The sequence below is a fragment of the Acomys russatus genome, chromosome 17 (genome assembly GCF_903995435.1).
Source record: "Acomys russatus chromosome 17, mAcoRus1.1, whole genome shotgun sequence".
NCBI classification, from domain to species: domain Eukaryota; kingdom Metazoa; phylum Chordata; class Mammalia; order Rodentia; family Muridae; genus Acomys; species Acomys russatus.
This window is the reverse complement of record NC_067153.1, coordinates 48,699,594-48,716,600: the sequence shown is the minus strand read 5'-3', so window position 1 is coordinate 48,716,600 and position 17,007 is coordinate 48,699,594. Positions and strand designations below refer to the sequence as shown.

At 47.0% G+C, this 17,007-nt stretch overlaps 1 protein-coding gene, 1 non-coding gene and 2 pseudogenes across 2 annotated transcripts in view; 1 reads left to right on the top strand and 3 right to left on the bottom strand.

The window, feature by feature from the left end:
* Tbc1d22a (TBC1 domain family member 22A) overlaps positions 1-225 on the bottom strand; it is a 287,423-nt gene extending 287,198 nt beyond the window's left edge. The window contains exon 1 of the mRNA XM_051160164.1: positions 2-225. Within this exon, the coding sequence (XP_051016121.1) occupies positions 2-63 (62 nt within the window). The 5' untranslated portion in view covers positions 64-225. The remainder of the gene's footprint in view (position 1) is intronic.
* Positions 73-9,045, bottom strand: LOC127201009 (splicing factor YJU2-like; annotated as a pseudogene).
* LOC127201941 (U6 spliceosomal RNA) lies at positions 2,049-2,152 on the top strand. Its single transcript, XR_007832275.1, has one exon. It is a non-coding gene; the product is annotated as a U6 spliceosomal RNA (small nuclear RNA).
* A 5,815-nt stretch (positions 9,046-14,860) lies between the features above and the next one.
* LOC127201070 (ATP synthase F(0) complex subunit C3, mitochondrial-like) lies at positions 14,861-15,288 on the bottom strand (annotated as a pseudogene).
* Positions 15,289-17,007: the final 1,719 nt, after the last annotated feature.

Genomic DNA, 17,007 nt, shown 5'->3' with positions numbered 1-17,007 from the left:
CCTGCCCGGGACCTTGCTGTTGCTGCGCTTCCAGAACTGCTTCCTGGCCCCGTCGCTGGCCATGGCCCCTCCTCATCCCTCAGATCCGCAACCCTGACACCCAAGCGCCGTCGAACCACCTCCAGTGGCCCTCTCCTGTGCCCCGGTGGCCCCTCGGCGTACAACCAAGATTCGGGAGCGCAGACCCGAGAGGCGCTTCCGCCTCCGTCCGGAAGTTGTGACTTGGCGATTCAGGAAGTCCCGCCTTCGCCTCAGGCTGCGCTTGACGCTATGAAAAGGCGACGTTAGGAAGCGCGCGTGGCAGTTGCGCAGTCGAGAAAGCGGAGTCTAAGGGTTGCGAACGTTAGTGGGGCGCAAAGGGCGCTCAAGCCTTGGGGCTTTGGCCGAGGCCACCAGATCCCGGCCTCCAACCCCGGGAACGGGCTGCTCGCCACGAGCGCCGAAGCCGTAAGCATCTTGGGTCCTAGTCTGCCTTTGTTTGCTTGCAGCCTGCTAGCAAGAGCCGAGAACCGGAAGGAACAAAGCGCGAGTCCCGACCCAGCTGCGGGCCGGCGGGAAGGTTGAAGCCTCTCCCGCTATTGCGGGGTCCCAGCCTCATCCCAGGGTATAGAAATGGTATCAGTAAACACCACACGGTTAAGAGAAGGAAGCAGCTACCACTGGAGCATATCTCAGGCGATGGGGCGGATCCGCCCCGGCTGCAGCTGAAGAGTGAATAGGCACGGAGACGCGAAGAATTCACCTTGCCCTGCCGCTGCTCGCGCGCTTCAAACAAAGTCCGGAGTAAAGTGTGCTTTAATTATGAGATACATGCAGAATTCAAAATCTTAACACAGGAATATTAATTTTATAACTTTTTTGTTGTTGTTTTTTCGAGACAGGGTCACTCTGTGTAGCCTTGACTGTCCTGGACTCGCTTTGTAGACCAGGCTGGCCTCGAACACACAGCGAGCCACCTGCCTCTGTCTCCTGAGTGCTGGGATTAAAGGCGTGTGCCACCACCGCCTGGCTTAATTTTATAACTTCTTATTGAATGATACTTTATATATAATGGGTTCCGCAGACTATATTGTTAAACTTACTTTAATATTTCTTTTTGCTGTGTAACATAGCTACTTAAAATTACTTATGTGATTGGTGTTAAATTTCTATGGTCTGAGACTGTGGAGTGAGAGGCAGACCTATCAGGCCGGAACTTTTAGTGTAACATTGGTAGTGCTAACTGCCTGTTGTTTTTTAACGCCACTCCTCCATACACACCCAAACCCCTTGGTAGGGATGGTTTTCAAGGCCTTGTGCATGCTAGGAAGGCACTCTACTACTGAGAAACATATTCACCACATATTTCTTAAACTTTTTCTGCTTTTAATATGGCCTCCCTGTTTGACCCCGGCACTAACTATATTCTCAGAGACCCTGAATTGTAGACATATTGACAGGTGGTGTTTATTTAGCACTTGGTGGATGCAAGAAATCACACTAACACATTTTGTATGCATTAGCCCAGTTGTGTGCCAGACTTGTCCTCAGTAGTCAAAGCAGGGCAAATGGCTCAGCACTCTATACCTCAACTTAGTCCCCATTTTTTTAAGAGTAAAGCCTTCTGCAACTCCTTATAACCTGCAACATACTGCACTTTTACTTTGCAAAAAGCAGTGGCACCTGTTCCTCTTTTCATTTCCTGCACAATGGTGGCCTTGGGACCTAAACTAGTATATCATAAATGTTTGCCATCTGGATGATACCTACAGGGTCACCCGGAATCCCTTTAACAAAAGCATAGAAAGTTCAGGACACATCAGGGACAATGTCAACAGCTCCTGGGTGATCCCTTCAGACACAGCCTATAAAACATACTTTAAGGTCCTCTCTTGCATCCCATGTCCAAAAGACCTTGGAATTTGAGAGATCTTGCAAAACTAAATTAATAACCACTTCCTAGTATCGCCTAAAGAGCTAGCTCCCTGAAAGAAAGTTCTAGTGGTACATAGCTATAACCCCAGTTTCTCAAGAGACTGAGGCAGGAAAATGGGACTTAAAGGTTGAGTGTGCACACTTCAGTATCACACATACTAAAATTAGAATCATACAAAGATTAGCATAGCCCTTGCCAGAGGATGACACATAAACCAGTGATATGTTCCCGTGTGTGTGTGTGTGTGTGTGTGTGTGTGTGTGTGTGTGTGTGTGTGTGTAGGCAAAAAGCCAATAGTCAACATCAGAAATCTTCCAGTATTACTTGCCAACCTTAGAAAGTCTGTCACTCCACCCTGGCCCTCATCAAATGCCTAGACTATTCTAGAGATCTCCCTTTCTCTGCCCACCCAGTGTTAAGGTTCTAGCGCATGCCAGGATTTTACAGAAATGCTAAGGATCCAAATTCAGTTAAGTCCTTATGTTTATGCCATGGACACTGCTCTATGAGCCATCTCAGCATTCCAGTGTGTTATGCTTTTAAATAAAACCTGAGCATGGTGGCAGAGGTGTATAATCCCAGCCATCAGAGGCTGCAGATAAAACATTCTCAAGTTTAAAGTCAGCTTGGGCTATATAGTAGTCAGACTCTCTCAAAAGCATTTAAAACACATATATGAAGGCTGAGGACAGAGTGGTACAGTAATGCCTGTTCTTGTCCCAGTGCTGGGGGAAGAGGGTGCAGGGGGAGGGTCTTAAAATCTTTCCCTAGTGGAATTTGAGAAGGCCACAGGGGCCAGGTGTGGCAGCACACACCTTTGATCCCAGCAAACGGGAGGCAGAGACAGGAGGATCTCAGTGAGTTCAAAGTCAGCCTGGTCTACTTAGACCCTATCACCAAAAAAAAGGAAAGAAAGAAAAGGTTCCAGGGATCTCTTCCTGACCTCAGTAGTGAAACCTCCCCAGAGATGGGGTCCCAGAAGCCTCAGGGATCCCCTTCAGGCAACACCAAGACTAGGTCTCTCCAGCTCAGTCTAGTTTATCTGAAGACAAAAAACAAGGAGCCAGGAGGACTAGGAAGAACGTGGGATCAGAAAAGAAGAAAAAGCTGTGTAAGACCACAGGGGGAATCAGCAGCTGTTAGTGACAGGTTAGGTGTGACAGTGGTACTTTAAATTCAGTCATCTACAGCCACTTATCGGCTTTCCTACATGCTGTCTTGGGGCAAGGAGTGAAGCTGAGATTAAATATGTCTGCTGCATAAGTTTCTGTCTGGTTTGTGTTAAGTCTCAGCCAGACACTATATTAGAGAGCACAGGCCCTTAGATGAGACAGCTTGGTGGAGAGACAAGGGCAAAACAAAACCCTGGTGATGGGGGACAGCACTGTCATGACTGACAGTCACAAAGACAAAGCCAAGGGAACCTATAGAAATGGCTCTGGAGGAGCTGGAGAGATGGCTCAGAGGTTAAGAGTGCTGTCTGCTCTTCCAGGGGTCCTGAGTTCAATTCCCAGCAACCACATGGTGGCTCACAGCCATCTATACTGTGATCTGGTGCCCTCTTCTGCAGATAAAGTACTCATATACAATAAATAAATAATTTTTAAAAAAAAGAAATGGCTCTGGGAAGGGCATAAATGGGATTCAAATGGAGAATGTAGGAAGATGGGTTTTAAAGTTACAGCAATGTAGAGTCAGGATTATGACCTGTGCAAGAGTCAAAACAGGACAGATGACCAAATTCCTGAGGTAAGAAATCTCTTGAGTGGAACCTTCAGGGAGGAGGACTGAGCCTGGCTATGTTACCCAGGCTGGTTTGATCCTCCCACTCCGCCTCCCAGGTATCTAACTAGGACTGTAGGTGAAACAGTTGTTGAGCAGCAAGCATAAGAGGCTTACAGTCACTGAGGTCTAGAGTACAAATCAAAAGCAACAGTGCACTGTTGGACAGCGGAAGGACTGGTGACTGCCAAGATTGATGAAAATGTGGGCTTGTAAACAAAGACAGCTTTTATGGCCTGCAGGAGGGGATTCAAATGCATTCAATAAGTTTGGCCATTTAGAAATTTCTAGTAAAGATATTCTGCAACTCAGCAATTTCCCTCAGGGTAGTACCCTGAAGCAGAGTGCCCAGCTGTGCAAACAAAAGGGTGTTCATTGCATCTTCTCTCCTAGTGGAGGTGGGGGCTGGGAGAGAAGCAATCAAAACGCCATCAGCAGGAGAACTGACAGTTTCCCATAGAATACTCTGTTGATAAAAATAGATTATTTTTACATACATAAATCTCAACATTAATTTCACACTGTTGAGAGAAAAGTCTATAATGGATGCATTTGGCACAATGTCATTTGGTAATATTGTGTTTAATTATTAATACCATTTTTTAAAGCACGAGCATGCTAAAAGCCAAAATCAAGAGAGTGTTTGCCTCTGGGTGTTGGAACAATGAGAAAATTCATAGGTTTCCTTGTACTGCTGTGCTTGGAATCTTAAGGCAAACTATATTCAAGTGTCTATTGCAATCCATATGAGTTTTCCACATCTACTATCTTTGTACATGAGTATGTGTTATGCACTGAGCTGCTCTGAACTTAGGGCTAAGGCAAAGTCAAGTAATGCAGTCATGAATGGGCAGGGTTCACTGAGCAGCTTCAGGGACAGGGAGGATAGTCACACGGGGACTCTTGTGACCATTGCTTGAGGTTGAGTTGGTGAGACAGGACAAAATATAAGGAACATCATTGAGTGAACAAAGAGAATAATCTGAGCCAGCAGGTTTATGATGCAGGCTGGGTTCTGCAGGAGGCAGGTGGGGGCAGACATTGGCATGCAGGTGGTTTACTGGGGAGGAAAGGCTGACCTGTGATGTGATGTGTTGCGATGGAGGCACCATACAGTTCCCCATACCTTAGCAAACTGACGCCATGATGGAAGTACCCTAAAACTCAGCGTGTAGACAGCACCACCTGCCAAAATAAAAACAGCCAATCCATCAGAGTCCATGGCCCTGGAAAAGTCTCTTAAGTGTACTGATGTTTTTTGGCTTCTGTAGGAGTGCTTCTGGCTAACCTTGCTCACTGAAGTACGTCAACCCAGGATATGGTTTTTGGGACAGGGACAGGGCGGGGGGGGGGGCAAGCACCCAGTGTCATTGCCAACTGGCTAATAAAGACTTTTCTGTCAACTTAAACCCACGTCTGAGTAGTCTTCCTTGGAGACCCACAGCAGCACAAATAGACAACTGAGCACAGAGATGGTTGTCAAAAATGCCTTGCCTCAAGAAGGGGGAATATCATCTTGGGGAGAAGCGTCCTTCAGCTGAGGACAGTCACCGGAGGGTTTTATCTGTGAACCATCAGTACTCAGCACTCCTAACATCAGGGGTCCTAAAAAGGACTCTGCATGGCATCTGGGACAACCTCTCTTGACTTCAAACAGGCTCACCCAACTGGGAAGAGTGTTTCCAAGACTAGTTGATCCACTCCAGTGGGGAGCAGATCCTCATTGCCTCTACTATCATCACTGTGGGAGAGTGCGCCCACCCCGCCCTGTGTGTCAGTACCCCTCTATGGCAGGAAGCTCCTCTGGTGGAGTGACCTTTCTAAACGGCAGCTCCAACTGGGAGCCCGTAGGGAACATTTTCTATTCATACTGTCACATGCTATCAGCGCCCCACGCTCCCTAAGAAAAATGACTTTGCAGCTCAACAGCCATCCGTTGTCAGCTTTGTCGAACCTTATGAGCCCTCTCCCAAGCCTGCTGGAATGGTAACTGGCTTGATCTTGTGTGGGCAACCATAACTGCTGTGAGTCTGTGGGTGCAATGGCCATGCCAGTCCATTTCACAGCACTTTTTCCCATTCTCCAGCTATGACATGCTTTCTTCCTTCTCTCCCATGATGCTTTGCGAGCCTTGGAGACAATGGATTAACACAGAGGTCTCATTTAGAGTTAAGCACCCAACAGTTACTTATTCTCAGCACGTTAAGGCTCTGAATTGACTGTTGCATACTACAAAGTGAGGCTTCTCTGAACAAGGTGATAAACATAAATGTTGTTATAAAAGAGTGAAAATCCCAACAGTTCCATTTTACCAGTAAAGACTCATAGCCAGATGCTGGGGTAAAAACCTGTTAGCTCAGAGAGGCGGAGAAAGCACCCAGCTCACATCTGGGGGGGGGGGGGGGGGGGCGGGACAAAAGGTCACTAACTCAGCTGACAGCCCAGGAGGAAAAGGCCAAAAAACTCAAGGCTAAAACAAAGGCTTATGAGCTCAAAGCTCCAAAAACAGCAGCCTCCTCCTCCTTCTCCTCCTCCTCCTCCTCCTCCTCCTCCTCCTCCTCCTCCTCCTCTTCCTTCTCTTCCTCCTCCTCCTTTTCCTCTTCCTCCTCCTCTTCCTCCTCTTTTGGTTTAAGCTCTGTTTAATTCAAATACAAACTCTCTGAATTCAACCTACAGAATTATGTCATATTGGATTTCAATATCCGCATCCTGGAGAAACGTGTCCCAGGGAACCAACCCCGTAGGTCTAGTTCAAAATGTTTCTAGTATCTCACAAAGAACCCTTCCCATGTCCTGTGCACCCCGCAGTCTCTTCAGACAGACAGGAAGGCAGGAGAAGCAGCAATATGCATAAAAGACACTTTTTAATAAAATTTCTTAATGATAAGAATAAAAGGGCTGGAAAGATGACTCAAAGGTTAAAGACACTGACTGCTCTACCAGAAGTCCTGAGTTCAAATCCCAACAACCATATGGTGGCTCACAACCACCTATAATGTGATCTAATGCCCTCTTCTGGCATGTAGGCATACATGCAGGCAGAGCACTGTACACATAATAAATAAATAAATCTTAAATAAATAAATCTTAAAAAAAAAAAAAAAGCCAGAGGGATCATACATACTGTGGCTATGCTCTCCCGCAGTTTCAGTTGCTGCGCCCTTCTCCAGCAATTAACAATCAGATCACCACCTCCTTCCAGAACAACCTTGTTGTGGAAGGTTGAGTTTGTGATATGTAAACATGTTTTTGATTTCATTCCAGGTGTGAAATATGGAACTGATTCATATTGTATTCACCGGCAAACTATTTGCCTCCTGGGGGCTGTTTTTGCCAGCTGCAGAGAGTTGAAATCTGAGACTCTGGAGACGGAAAAAGGGCCAGAGCTCAGAGAAAAAGAGGGGGGCTCCGAGGAAGAAGAAGAAGGAGGAGGAGGAGGAAGAGGAAGAAGAAGAAGGAGGAGGAGGAGGAGGAGGAGGAGGAGGAGGAGGAGGAGGAGAAGAAGAAGAAGAAGAAGAAGAAGAAGAAGAAGAAGAAGAAGAAGAAGAAGAAGAAGAAGAAGAAGAAGCAGAAGCCTGCTGATGTGCTCCTGCTGCTTCCGGTTGCTGTTGACCCAGCTTGGCGAGAAGCAGTTGGAGCGATCCTGAAAGAGGATTGGGACTTGTCCCAAGAAACCCGATGACCCTAAACAGCAGGAAATAGCCAAAGAGATCTACACCTCTTCTCCTCAGTGACCTCCTTTCTCTCCTACCTGCTGTTGGGGTGTAAGGGTCGGCTGTCTCCCTGCTCTCAGGCAGCCGCGGCAGGCACCTGGACCTGCTCCAAGCCCGCATTAGCGTTCATCTTCACCTTCTTTGGCACAGTCAAGGCAGCCAGCTGTGCTCCGCTGCCCAGGGCCTCTGCCTTTCTCTTGGCCTTTGGTACCTCAGAGAGGATGGCCATGGGGTTGGGTCTTGTGGCTACCAGTGATCAGGAAGGTAGAGCCTCATCCTCTGGGTCAGAATCCTCTAGAAGCGAGCGCCGGTGAGCAAGGGCACTGTCTCATGCTTGTCTTCCTCGTCCTGCTGCTCCTGCGACAGGCAGTGCTGCAACACCATGGCCTCGAAGTCCAGACGCACCGGCCGCTGGTCCCGGTCCTTTAGCTCCCGCGGGTCGTCCAGCGCCTCCGTCTCCAGCTTTGAGTCTTTTGTGCAGTTCTCTCGGACCTTCTCAGCACTGTTCAGCTCCTCATCCCCACGCCTCTCCTGTACCTGCTTCTCTTCCTCCTCCAGAAGCATCTCATCCTGGAAGTCGCACGTGGCCCCATGCACCACAATGTAGTCCGTGTTCTCTGGGTGTCTTGAAGGTGAGCTTGGCCGAACAGCGCATGCGCTTGACATAGACTCTGAAGATGGGCATGCGCTGGCAGGCCTCGTTCTGGACCATTTCCTTGCGTGCATCGAACTTCTTCCCCTTGTGTATGTGTTCTCCACATGTCTTAAACCCCATGTTGAAGGGTTTCATCAGCCGCCCCACATGCTGCCGGTGAAGGAACCAGCCCCCTTAAGGACCCCCAGGAAGGCTAAAGTCTGGGAAAATGTAAAAGTCGGCCTACTCAGTCCTCCCTTAAAGGTCAAAGCATGTAAATTTCTAGACGGTCCAGCTTGAACCCAGGACAGACAGATATCAGATCACTCTGTGTGTGTGTGTGTGTGTGTGTGTGTGTGTGTGTGTGTGTGTGTGTGTGTGTGTGTGTGTGTGTGTGTGTGTGTCAGGGACAGGAAAAACCTTGAAGAGTCCAACTTGACTCAAGGTCTCAGTCTGTGCTTGGGGTCCAGCTGGACTCAAGGACAGCCAGCTGTGTTTAAAATTTCCACTACCCCTCCCCAACTGAAAAAGTTCCTAAACGTCCCCTGTGACTGCTTCAACCAATCTTTTTCATAGGTTAACTTGCCCCTCCACCCATTATTCAACCACCAAACGCCAAGACTTGTAACTCCCCGCTTGCAGCTTTTCTGCCCAAATGCCAACCAATCACATACTGTAAAACTCATTTCTTTATCTAAAACGTATAAAAAGCCTGTGCCTCTGCTTCTCGGGGTCTGCAGCTGGAAAGAGTTAGACAGACCCCATCTCGATGGCTCAATAAATTCCTATTCCTATGCATTTACATCGACAACGGACTCCGTCTCTTAGTGGGGACTCCGGGAATAGACTAGAGATCTCTCTAGAGGTCTCAGTCTTACACCGGTCCTTGGGTAGCTTGAGTTTCGGGATCTTCGATAGGTCAAAGTCAGGTGGGTAATATTTGTTTTAAAAAACAAAAACAAACAAACAAGAAGAAAAATAAACACTTTCCGTTCTGACATCTGCACTTCCTGTTCCTGGAACAAGCAAACAGTTGTCTTGGGTTCTCTTGGTGTTTCTCAGACCAGGTGCCGCACTGGCATAGCTTCCACAGGTCATTGGTAGACCATGGGCAACCTATCAGCAGCCATGCTCCCTAAGAAAAATGACTTTGCAGCACAACGGCCATCCTTTGTCAGTTTGTCGAACCTTATCCAAGCTGTCTTAAATACCACTCAACTCAAAGTCCTTCTGTAAAATAAGTTTTTATTTAGACTGCTACAGGTGTTGTCTGGGAGGCTTATTGCCTCCTTCTGCAAACCTAGGCCTAGTCCCGGAAGCTTCTAGCCTCTGTACAATCAAGTTCACCCTTATTTGTTCTTATTGAGTTCTGGCCTGTTCTGGCTCAAAGTCCTCTCCTACCTGACTTATTCATCTGGCTTTTCTCTTGGCTTCTGATTTGCTCTGCTTGGCTTCAAACTAACTCCAGCAATCTGCTCTAGTCTCCTGGCTTCTCATTCTCTGGCTTGTTCAATCTTCCCCTGAGCGCTCTCTCTCTCTCTCTCTCTCTCTCTCTCTCTCTCTCTCTCTCTCTCTCTCTCTCTCTCTCTCTCTCTCTCTCTCTCTCTCTCTCTGCAACTCATCTCTCTATTACTGTCCAGGTAAAATTCCTCTCTTTTCTTCTCAGCATTGCCCCTTGAGTAGCTTCCCTCTCCTCTCTCTTCTCACCACAGTCGGGTGCATCATATTCTGTCAGGTCTTTCTCTGATTCGTCACTTTTCCTGGCACTCAATTAGACATCTCTTTCAAACATGGGTGCTTCCTTCTACAAACTAACTTTACCTTCATTGTTTGGAATTAAAGGCATGTGCCACCACACCTGAACCTAAGCTTTTCTTTACCTGAAATTTGCTCTATATCAGGCTGGCCTTGAACTCAGATCTGCTTGCCTCTGTCTCCTGGAGTAAAGGTGTGTTTGTATTCCAGCCAGATCACACAGTTCTACAAGATCTTTGGATGTGATCTCTTGCTAGAACAACCATATCCTGAGTTAACATTTCTCTACATCCCTCTTACTCTTTTTTGTTTTGTTTTTGTTTGTTTGTTTTTTGGTTTTTTGTTTTTGGAGACAGGGTTTCTCTGTGTAGCCTTGGCTGTCCTGGACTTGCTTTATAGACCAGGCTGGCCTCTGCCTCCCAAGTGCTGGGATTAAAGGCGTGCGCCACCACCGCCCAGCTCATCCCTCCGCCTCTTTAATCCCTGTCATCAGGTTTTTTGCTCTGCCTCTTGACCTAGGGTTAAACTATTAAATCCCATGTACAGAAAGCTCTTGGATTAAATGTGTGTGCTGGGGCTGAGCCACACCATAATCACCTGTTCACAATAAACAGAAAGTTCTTGGCTTAAAGGTGTGTGTTAGGGCTCAACCACACCAAACGAGAACAGGGTTTTACAGTTCACAAAGTTGGGGTTCACAATGGGATCAAATATCCTGCAACATATTTAGAAGGCAGTTTGATAGCATGTCCATTTAGCAAAACAACAGTAGTAAATTTCCCCGCTAGGGCCTATGGTGTTTACAGTATCAGGCATATATTCCCTCCTGTGTAGCAGGACCTCAGCTCTAATTTTAAAAGTGGCTGGTTAGCCCATAAGAGTCATGCTGGTGAGGCCTGCTCCTTTGGGGTAACAGAACTGCAGTTACTTTTGTTTCAGGCCCACCAGCCACAGCATCTCAGCTTGTTGCTCATCTAGGGAAAAGTTCTCTGTGCAAGGTCACGTTGACCAAAAACTATGTTTATGTTCAGCATAGTCTGTGTCCTTCTTGTTCCCAGAAATTCCCCAACCGTAATCGCAGCTGGCCCCAACTGCCGGGCACACTGTCAAGGTCAGCTAGAACTGCCTTGTCTAATTAACTTGAGTCAGAGGTGACTACTCCATCCCACTGTTCCACCATCCGCCTCCCCCCCCCCCCCCCCGTATGAGCTAATTGCAGTTTCCACCCTTTAAATATCCAATGCAGCTTCCCTGCAGGGACACGGTTCAAATCCCGAACTGGCCGCATCCTTCAGCTCAAGCAATAAAACTTCCAGTTTGAGTTTTTTCGACTTCCACCCTGTACCCAACCATGCCACATTATTATACTAGTGGGCACAACGTGCCTGGCAGATCTGATACTGTAGCATTCAGGGTCCACCTGTGGCAAAGCCTGGGATGTTCAGGACAGTTGCTCCTCATCTCTGGCTGTTGTACTCTCTGTACATTTTACCCAAGGATATCAAGCAAGATGGAAAGCTCTGGTTTACCCAAGGTTTCTCGGAGGCTTACTCACCTGCATTTGCTCTGTAGGAGCTGGCAAACTTTGGTGGCAGCTGCCCATCAAATAGGATGTTATCCTTTGGAAGGGAAATGTCCCCCAAAAGGCTCATGTGTGTGAATCTTTAGTTCCCAGCTGCTGCTGGCTTTAGGAAAATGTGAAACCTTTAGGAAGTCAGGCCCCAGTAGAGGAAGCCTATATGGGGAGTATATATATATATATATATATATATATATATATATATATATATATATATATATATATATATATTTTTTTTTTTTTTTTTTAAGGTTTATTTATTATTATGTATACAGTGCTCTGCCTGCATGTACCCTGCAGACCAGAAGAGGGCATCAGATCACATTACAGATAGCTGTGAGCCACCACGTGGTTGCTGGGAATTGAACTCAGGACCTCTGGAAGAGCAGTCTGTGCTCCTAACTGCTGAGCCATCTCTCCAGCCCCATGGGGAGTATATTTTATGAATTTAGCCTGGCCCAACCTTTTTCTGCTTCTTAGCTGCCTGTACAGCTTAGTCAGGCTAGGACCACTCTTACTGTACCCTCTCAAACCTCCAGTCAAGATAAATTCTTCCTTCCTTAAGTTGGCCATTCTGCTCACTACAACAAAGCCAGGAAACACATGGGGAAGACGTGCTAAAAGCTTGTCAAAAGTACAATTGAACTGAAAAAATTATATATGTACCATGTCTGAAGAGGAGCTAATGTACGCAAACCTTGTGAGTAAGTAGGTCAAAATTCCCCACAGCAAGTAGATACGATTTTTATAGTTAAGTAGGTATCTTAAGATGAGTCAAGTGAATCAAGACATTCAAGAAAGAAATAAAAATTCTAAACAAATAAAAGCAGGGCACATGGCACAAACCTGCAATGTCATCACCCAAGAGGTATAAACAGGAGGGTCTGGAGTTCAAGGCCTGCCTGGGCTACACAGTGATAGCATTCCTCAAAGAGGAAATGAGACTTGCCAGGTGTGGTGGCACACACCTTTAATCCCTTTCTCTAAACACGCACAGATACACATGCACACTCAAGCACACACATGCATGCACGTGTACACACACACACATACACACAGGCACACATATGTGCACACGCGCACACACACATACACACACACACACACCATGATGTGGCTGTTATGACTGTTGGGAAACCACACAGTCATTGGGAGTGTAAACCAGGATCACATTTCTAAAGTGACATTTGACAAACTGGATGAGTTCAGAACCCTACAATTGTACACACCTTTTGCACTTCAACATCTAGGAGTTTACCTTAAAGAATTGGACATCTTTAGGTGCCATCTCTACCACTATTAAAAACTGAAGAAAAAAACCCACACTCATACACTCAACTGCAAAAGCAGTGGGTCAAATGAATTGTGACACAGCTACCAATGCAGTGCAGTGCCACCACTGTCAAAATGATGGCACCAATATCTATTTACTTACTTAACTTTACTTTACTTTACAAAGGAAGTTGTTTAAGCCAGGCCTGGGAGTTCAGACATTCTCGGAACTCAGAAAAGCAAGGCAGGAGGATCCTAACTACAAGGCATTCTGGGACTACAGAATGAGTTCAAGGCCAGTGCAGGAAAGTTAATTGACACTGTCTCAAAATAAAAAGTCAAAAGAGGACTGGGATGTAGGTCAGTGACTGAGCAGGAGCTCGGTGTTCGTGAGGTAGGTCCAATCCCCAGCACTAGAAAAACAAAAATCATTTATAGGCTACTATTAATTGGACACATTTCCAACTTTTGTTGGAACTCCATTGTATGAGTTAAGATGTTTCCAGATGAACAAAACATACCTCAACTTAAACAATTACAGGAAGTTACTGGTTGAGTAATGAAACAAAACAAAACAAAACCGGGAATAAGTTTTGGACACAGCCAGGCAAGGCTGTAGGTCAGCTTGGAGGCCAGGCTCTTGCCTCTGGCCTCCTTCCTGTGGCAATGAAAGCTGCAAACTGGCTTCCCTCATTGTCATGGGATGGCTGTCAGTAGCCAGCGGAGTTGTAGGCATTCTAGTTCGGAGCCAGTCAGAGTTTGCCTTATAGTGATGACTCTAGACCTAAGGTCAGAGTGGTGCCTAGGTGGATACTTACACTGCCTGGCTTCAGCTTAGATACCAATTGTCTCTCTGTATCTGCGGGTTCCACATCTGATTTTTGTTATTTTCCCCTAAGTAATACAGCATGACAACTATCTCATAGATTTGCATTGTATTGGATATTATGTAATCTAGAGATGATTAAAGTCTATAAAAAAGTATATGTAGGCTCTGCATAAATACTGTATTCTGTGTGTGTGTGTGTCTGTGTGTGTGTGTGCGCGCGCGCGTGTGCGCACATACGTGCATTTACGTGCGAGCCACCATGTGGGTGCTGGGAATTGAACTCAGGACCTTTGGAAGAGCAGGCAGTGCTCTTAACCTCTGAGCCATCTCTCTAGGCCCCTACATATAGGTGCTCATGCCACATGTGTGCACACACATGTAGAGCCCAAGTCAAAAGCTTGTTCAGCCCCTCTCCAGCTTATTTTTTGAGACAGAACCTCTCACTGAACCTGAAACACACTGATTTAGATAGACTGGCCAGGAAGTACCAAAGACCTTTCTGTCACTACCTCCCCAGCCCTGGGTTGTAGATGTGGGCCACCATGCCCTGTTTTTATATATGTGCTGGGGACCCCAACTCAGGTCCTCATCCATGTGCAGCAAACATTTTGCTGAGTAAGCCCTTTCCCTAGCTGTGCTCTTTTATATAATGGATGTACTAAAGCATCTGACAGTTATGGGGGAGGACTGGAACCAATCCCCACAGGCACTGAAGATTGGCTGACCTTGCCACCCCTAAAGCCATCACTGTGAAGAGGCAGAGCCATACTCTGATTGGCTTAGACCACTCACCCCTGGACGCAGAGTAGGGACAGCCCTTCTCCTACTAAAATACATGCCTTTGTGGGAGATGGAGAGCCATTTAAATCCACCTCAGCAAGGCAACATAGCTCTAGCTAGGGGCACGATCTCTATCAGGGTACACGGAATATATTACCAGACTCAAAAATATCTTACAAAAGCTGTCTTGCACAACCGCTAGTCAATTTTACTACTAGGAAGCTTTTCCATAGGAGAGGCCAGCCAGCCTTTTTATTCGGTAAAGTTTATTTATTTATTTATTTATTTATTAAGTTTTCATCTTTAATGAAATGACTTTGGAAATAACGTACATTTCCATGACACCAGCACTACAGGTTTTGGAGTCACAGCAAGATATACAGAATTGGCCGGGTGGGTATGGTGGCACATGCCTTTAATCCCAGCACTTGGGAGGCAGAGGCTGTGTTTGAGGCCAGCCTGGTCTACAAAGTGAGTCTAGGACAGCCAAGGCTACACAAAGAAATCGTGTCTTGGGGGGGGGGAATATATATATATATATGATATACAGAATTACAAGCATAATTATTATGAATGCCAACATTTCAGGCAGTAACTTCTGTTACATGGCAAACAAGATCAAGAGAGTAACCACCAAACCAAAGAGACCCACCTATAGCTTCAGACAAGGCAAATCTCAGGCTAGCGTATGAGAACAATGGCTGCTCTGAAGGGTTTCTGGCATGACCAAGGATAAGACTGCCAAAGACTGTCCCAATACCAGCACCAGAACCAGCAACTCCTACTGTTGCAGAGCCCACACCAGTGAATTTGGCAGCAGTATCAATGTCTCTGCTGGTTACACTGGTCTGAAACTCCCTTCAGATCAGCTGGCACACACCATTCCGGGCTCCACTGAACACTGTAGCTCCCTCTCCAGTCCTAGGGCTCTGGTCAAGATAACACTGATGAAGAAATTGGTCTATATGCAACTCTGGATCCAGCTCAGATTGGAGCGAGGGTGTGGGCGAGCTTGGCTCAGGCGAACATCTTTCCTCCTGGCGGCATGGCATAGATATAGGTGACAGGCGACATGGGCTTCCTCTCTCTGCTTACCTTCCAAGACTTGCTTGGTTGCTTATTTATTTTTTATACGTTTAAATTTATTTTATGTGTATGTGTGTTTTGCCAGCATGCATGCAATGCTAGTGGAAGCCAGAAGAAAACAATACTCTCATTCCCAATGAGGTTTATTCTCTGTTTTCTGCAAGTGGGATTTGAATAGTTCCATCCTTTGAGATGCCTGGTCATTTGTGTTTTTTTGTTTTTTGTTTGTTTGTTTGTTTGTTTGTTTGTTTTTTCATAAGATATTTACATTGTCTTATGGTAAAAACAAAGTGGGGCAGGGATTTCAGAGGGCCACATCTGGTAAGTCGAACAAGCTTGGACTACCACGGGCTTGGAGGACGAATATAACAGGTAAGTCAGAGAACGGCCCTGGCAGCAGGGAAGGCCTCTAAGAGCACCTGCCCAGGAGCTACATACCCTTGGCTCTGGTGAACAGCCCCTCCCACCCCGTGCCCATGTCTCTTTAGTGCTGTCCCATTCTCACTGGCTCTACCTCTCTGGAGGAGCAGTGACTGTCTGACAATGAGTTGTCCCCGAAGGCAGCAGCTGTTCAATGGGAGGCTCAGGGTGCTGTGGGCCATGGCTCCTCGCTTTGTAGGGGAGGTTGTCTACACACAGAGAGAAGAAAGCCACACACGCAGCAGTGAAAGGACGGGATGCAGCAGTGAAGGTTTGGCAACCTGGATCCAACTCTTTATGAGCCTCTGGTCTTGCTCCTAATTACAGGGAAATGTGTCCCTCCTGTTATGGTGGACTTGGGAAAGATGATAGCCAGTGCGGCCGAGAAGAGGCATGGGAAGCCAATCTTGGCAGCCTCGGCCTTTTGCTTTCCCTGGCTTCCCACTTCCCTGCCGCTTTGCATCCAAGGGCCACTGTGGTCCTCACCCCTCCAGGTATTAAAAAAAGAGAACAGGCTTCTGGGGAGAGGGGTGGACACCACATCTGTAACCCCAGGGCTGAGAGGCAGTGTGGAGCCATGTCCCTGTGACCCAGGCCAGGGTCCGTACTACAGCTAGCCCTCCCTTGCTGTGAGACAAAGGCTTGGACCAGCTGCAGCCTACCACCAGGAAAGAGCCCTATTCAGAAAGAATGGGTGTCTTGGCCTGCTTCCGGTAGAGCTGCTCAATAAGAAAACATGTGTAGATGACAAGCCTGGGCAGGGGTCAAGGAGCCTGCATGGAACCCCATGTCCTCCCCTAAACAGCTCTTACTTATTTTTAGCGAGGGTGAGGGGGGAGGTTGGTTTTTTAAGACAAGGTTTCTTTGTGTAGCCTTGGCTGTTATGGAACTCACTCTGTAGACCAGGTTGACCTTGAACTCACAGAGAATCACCTGCCTCTGCCTCCTGAGTGCTGGAATTAAAGACTCCTCACCAGCTTAGCCACCGTCTCCTGACTCACACAATGCAGCAGGGGGGTAGGGGTTTGGGGAACTTACTGCTAAGCTTGGCCACAGAGGGCAGAAGCCTAGCCAGCTATGGCAGGCAGTGGAGTAGTCTCCTGCAGGGAACTGGGCCCCTTCAGTAGAGGCTGCCATGCTGTCTGTCTGTTAGCCTCTTTGTTCATTCTGCCTCTAGCAAGTCCTCAAACAGGCTGTGTCTGAAACCCACCTCCTTGCTCTAGCCTCCCTGCTCTGGCTATG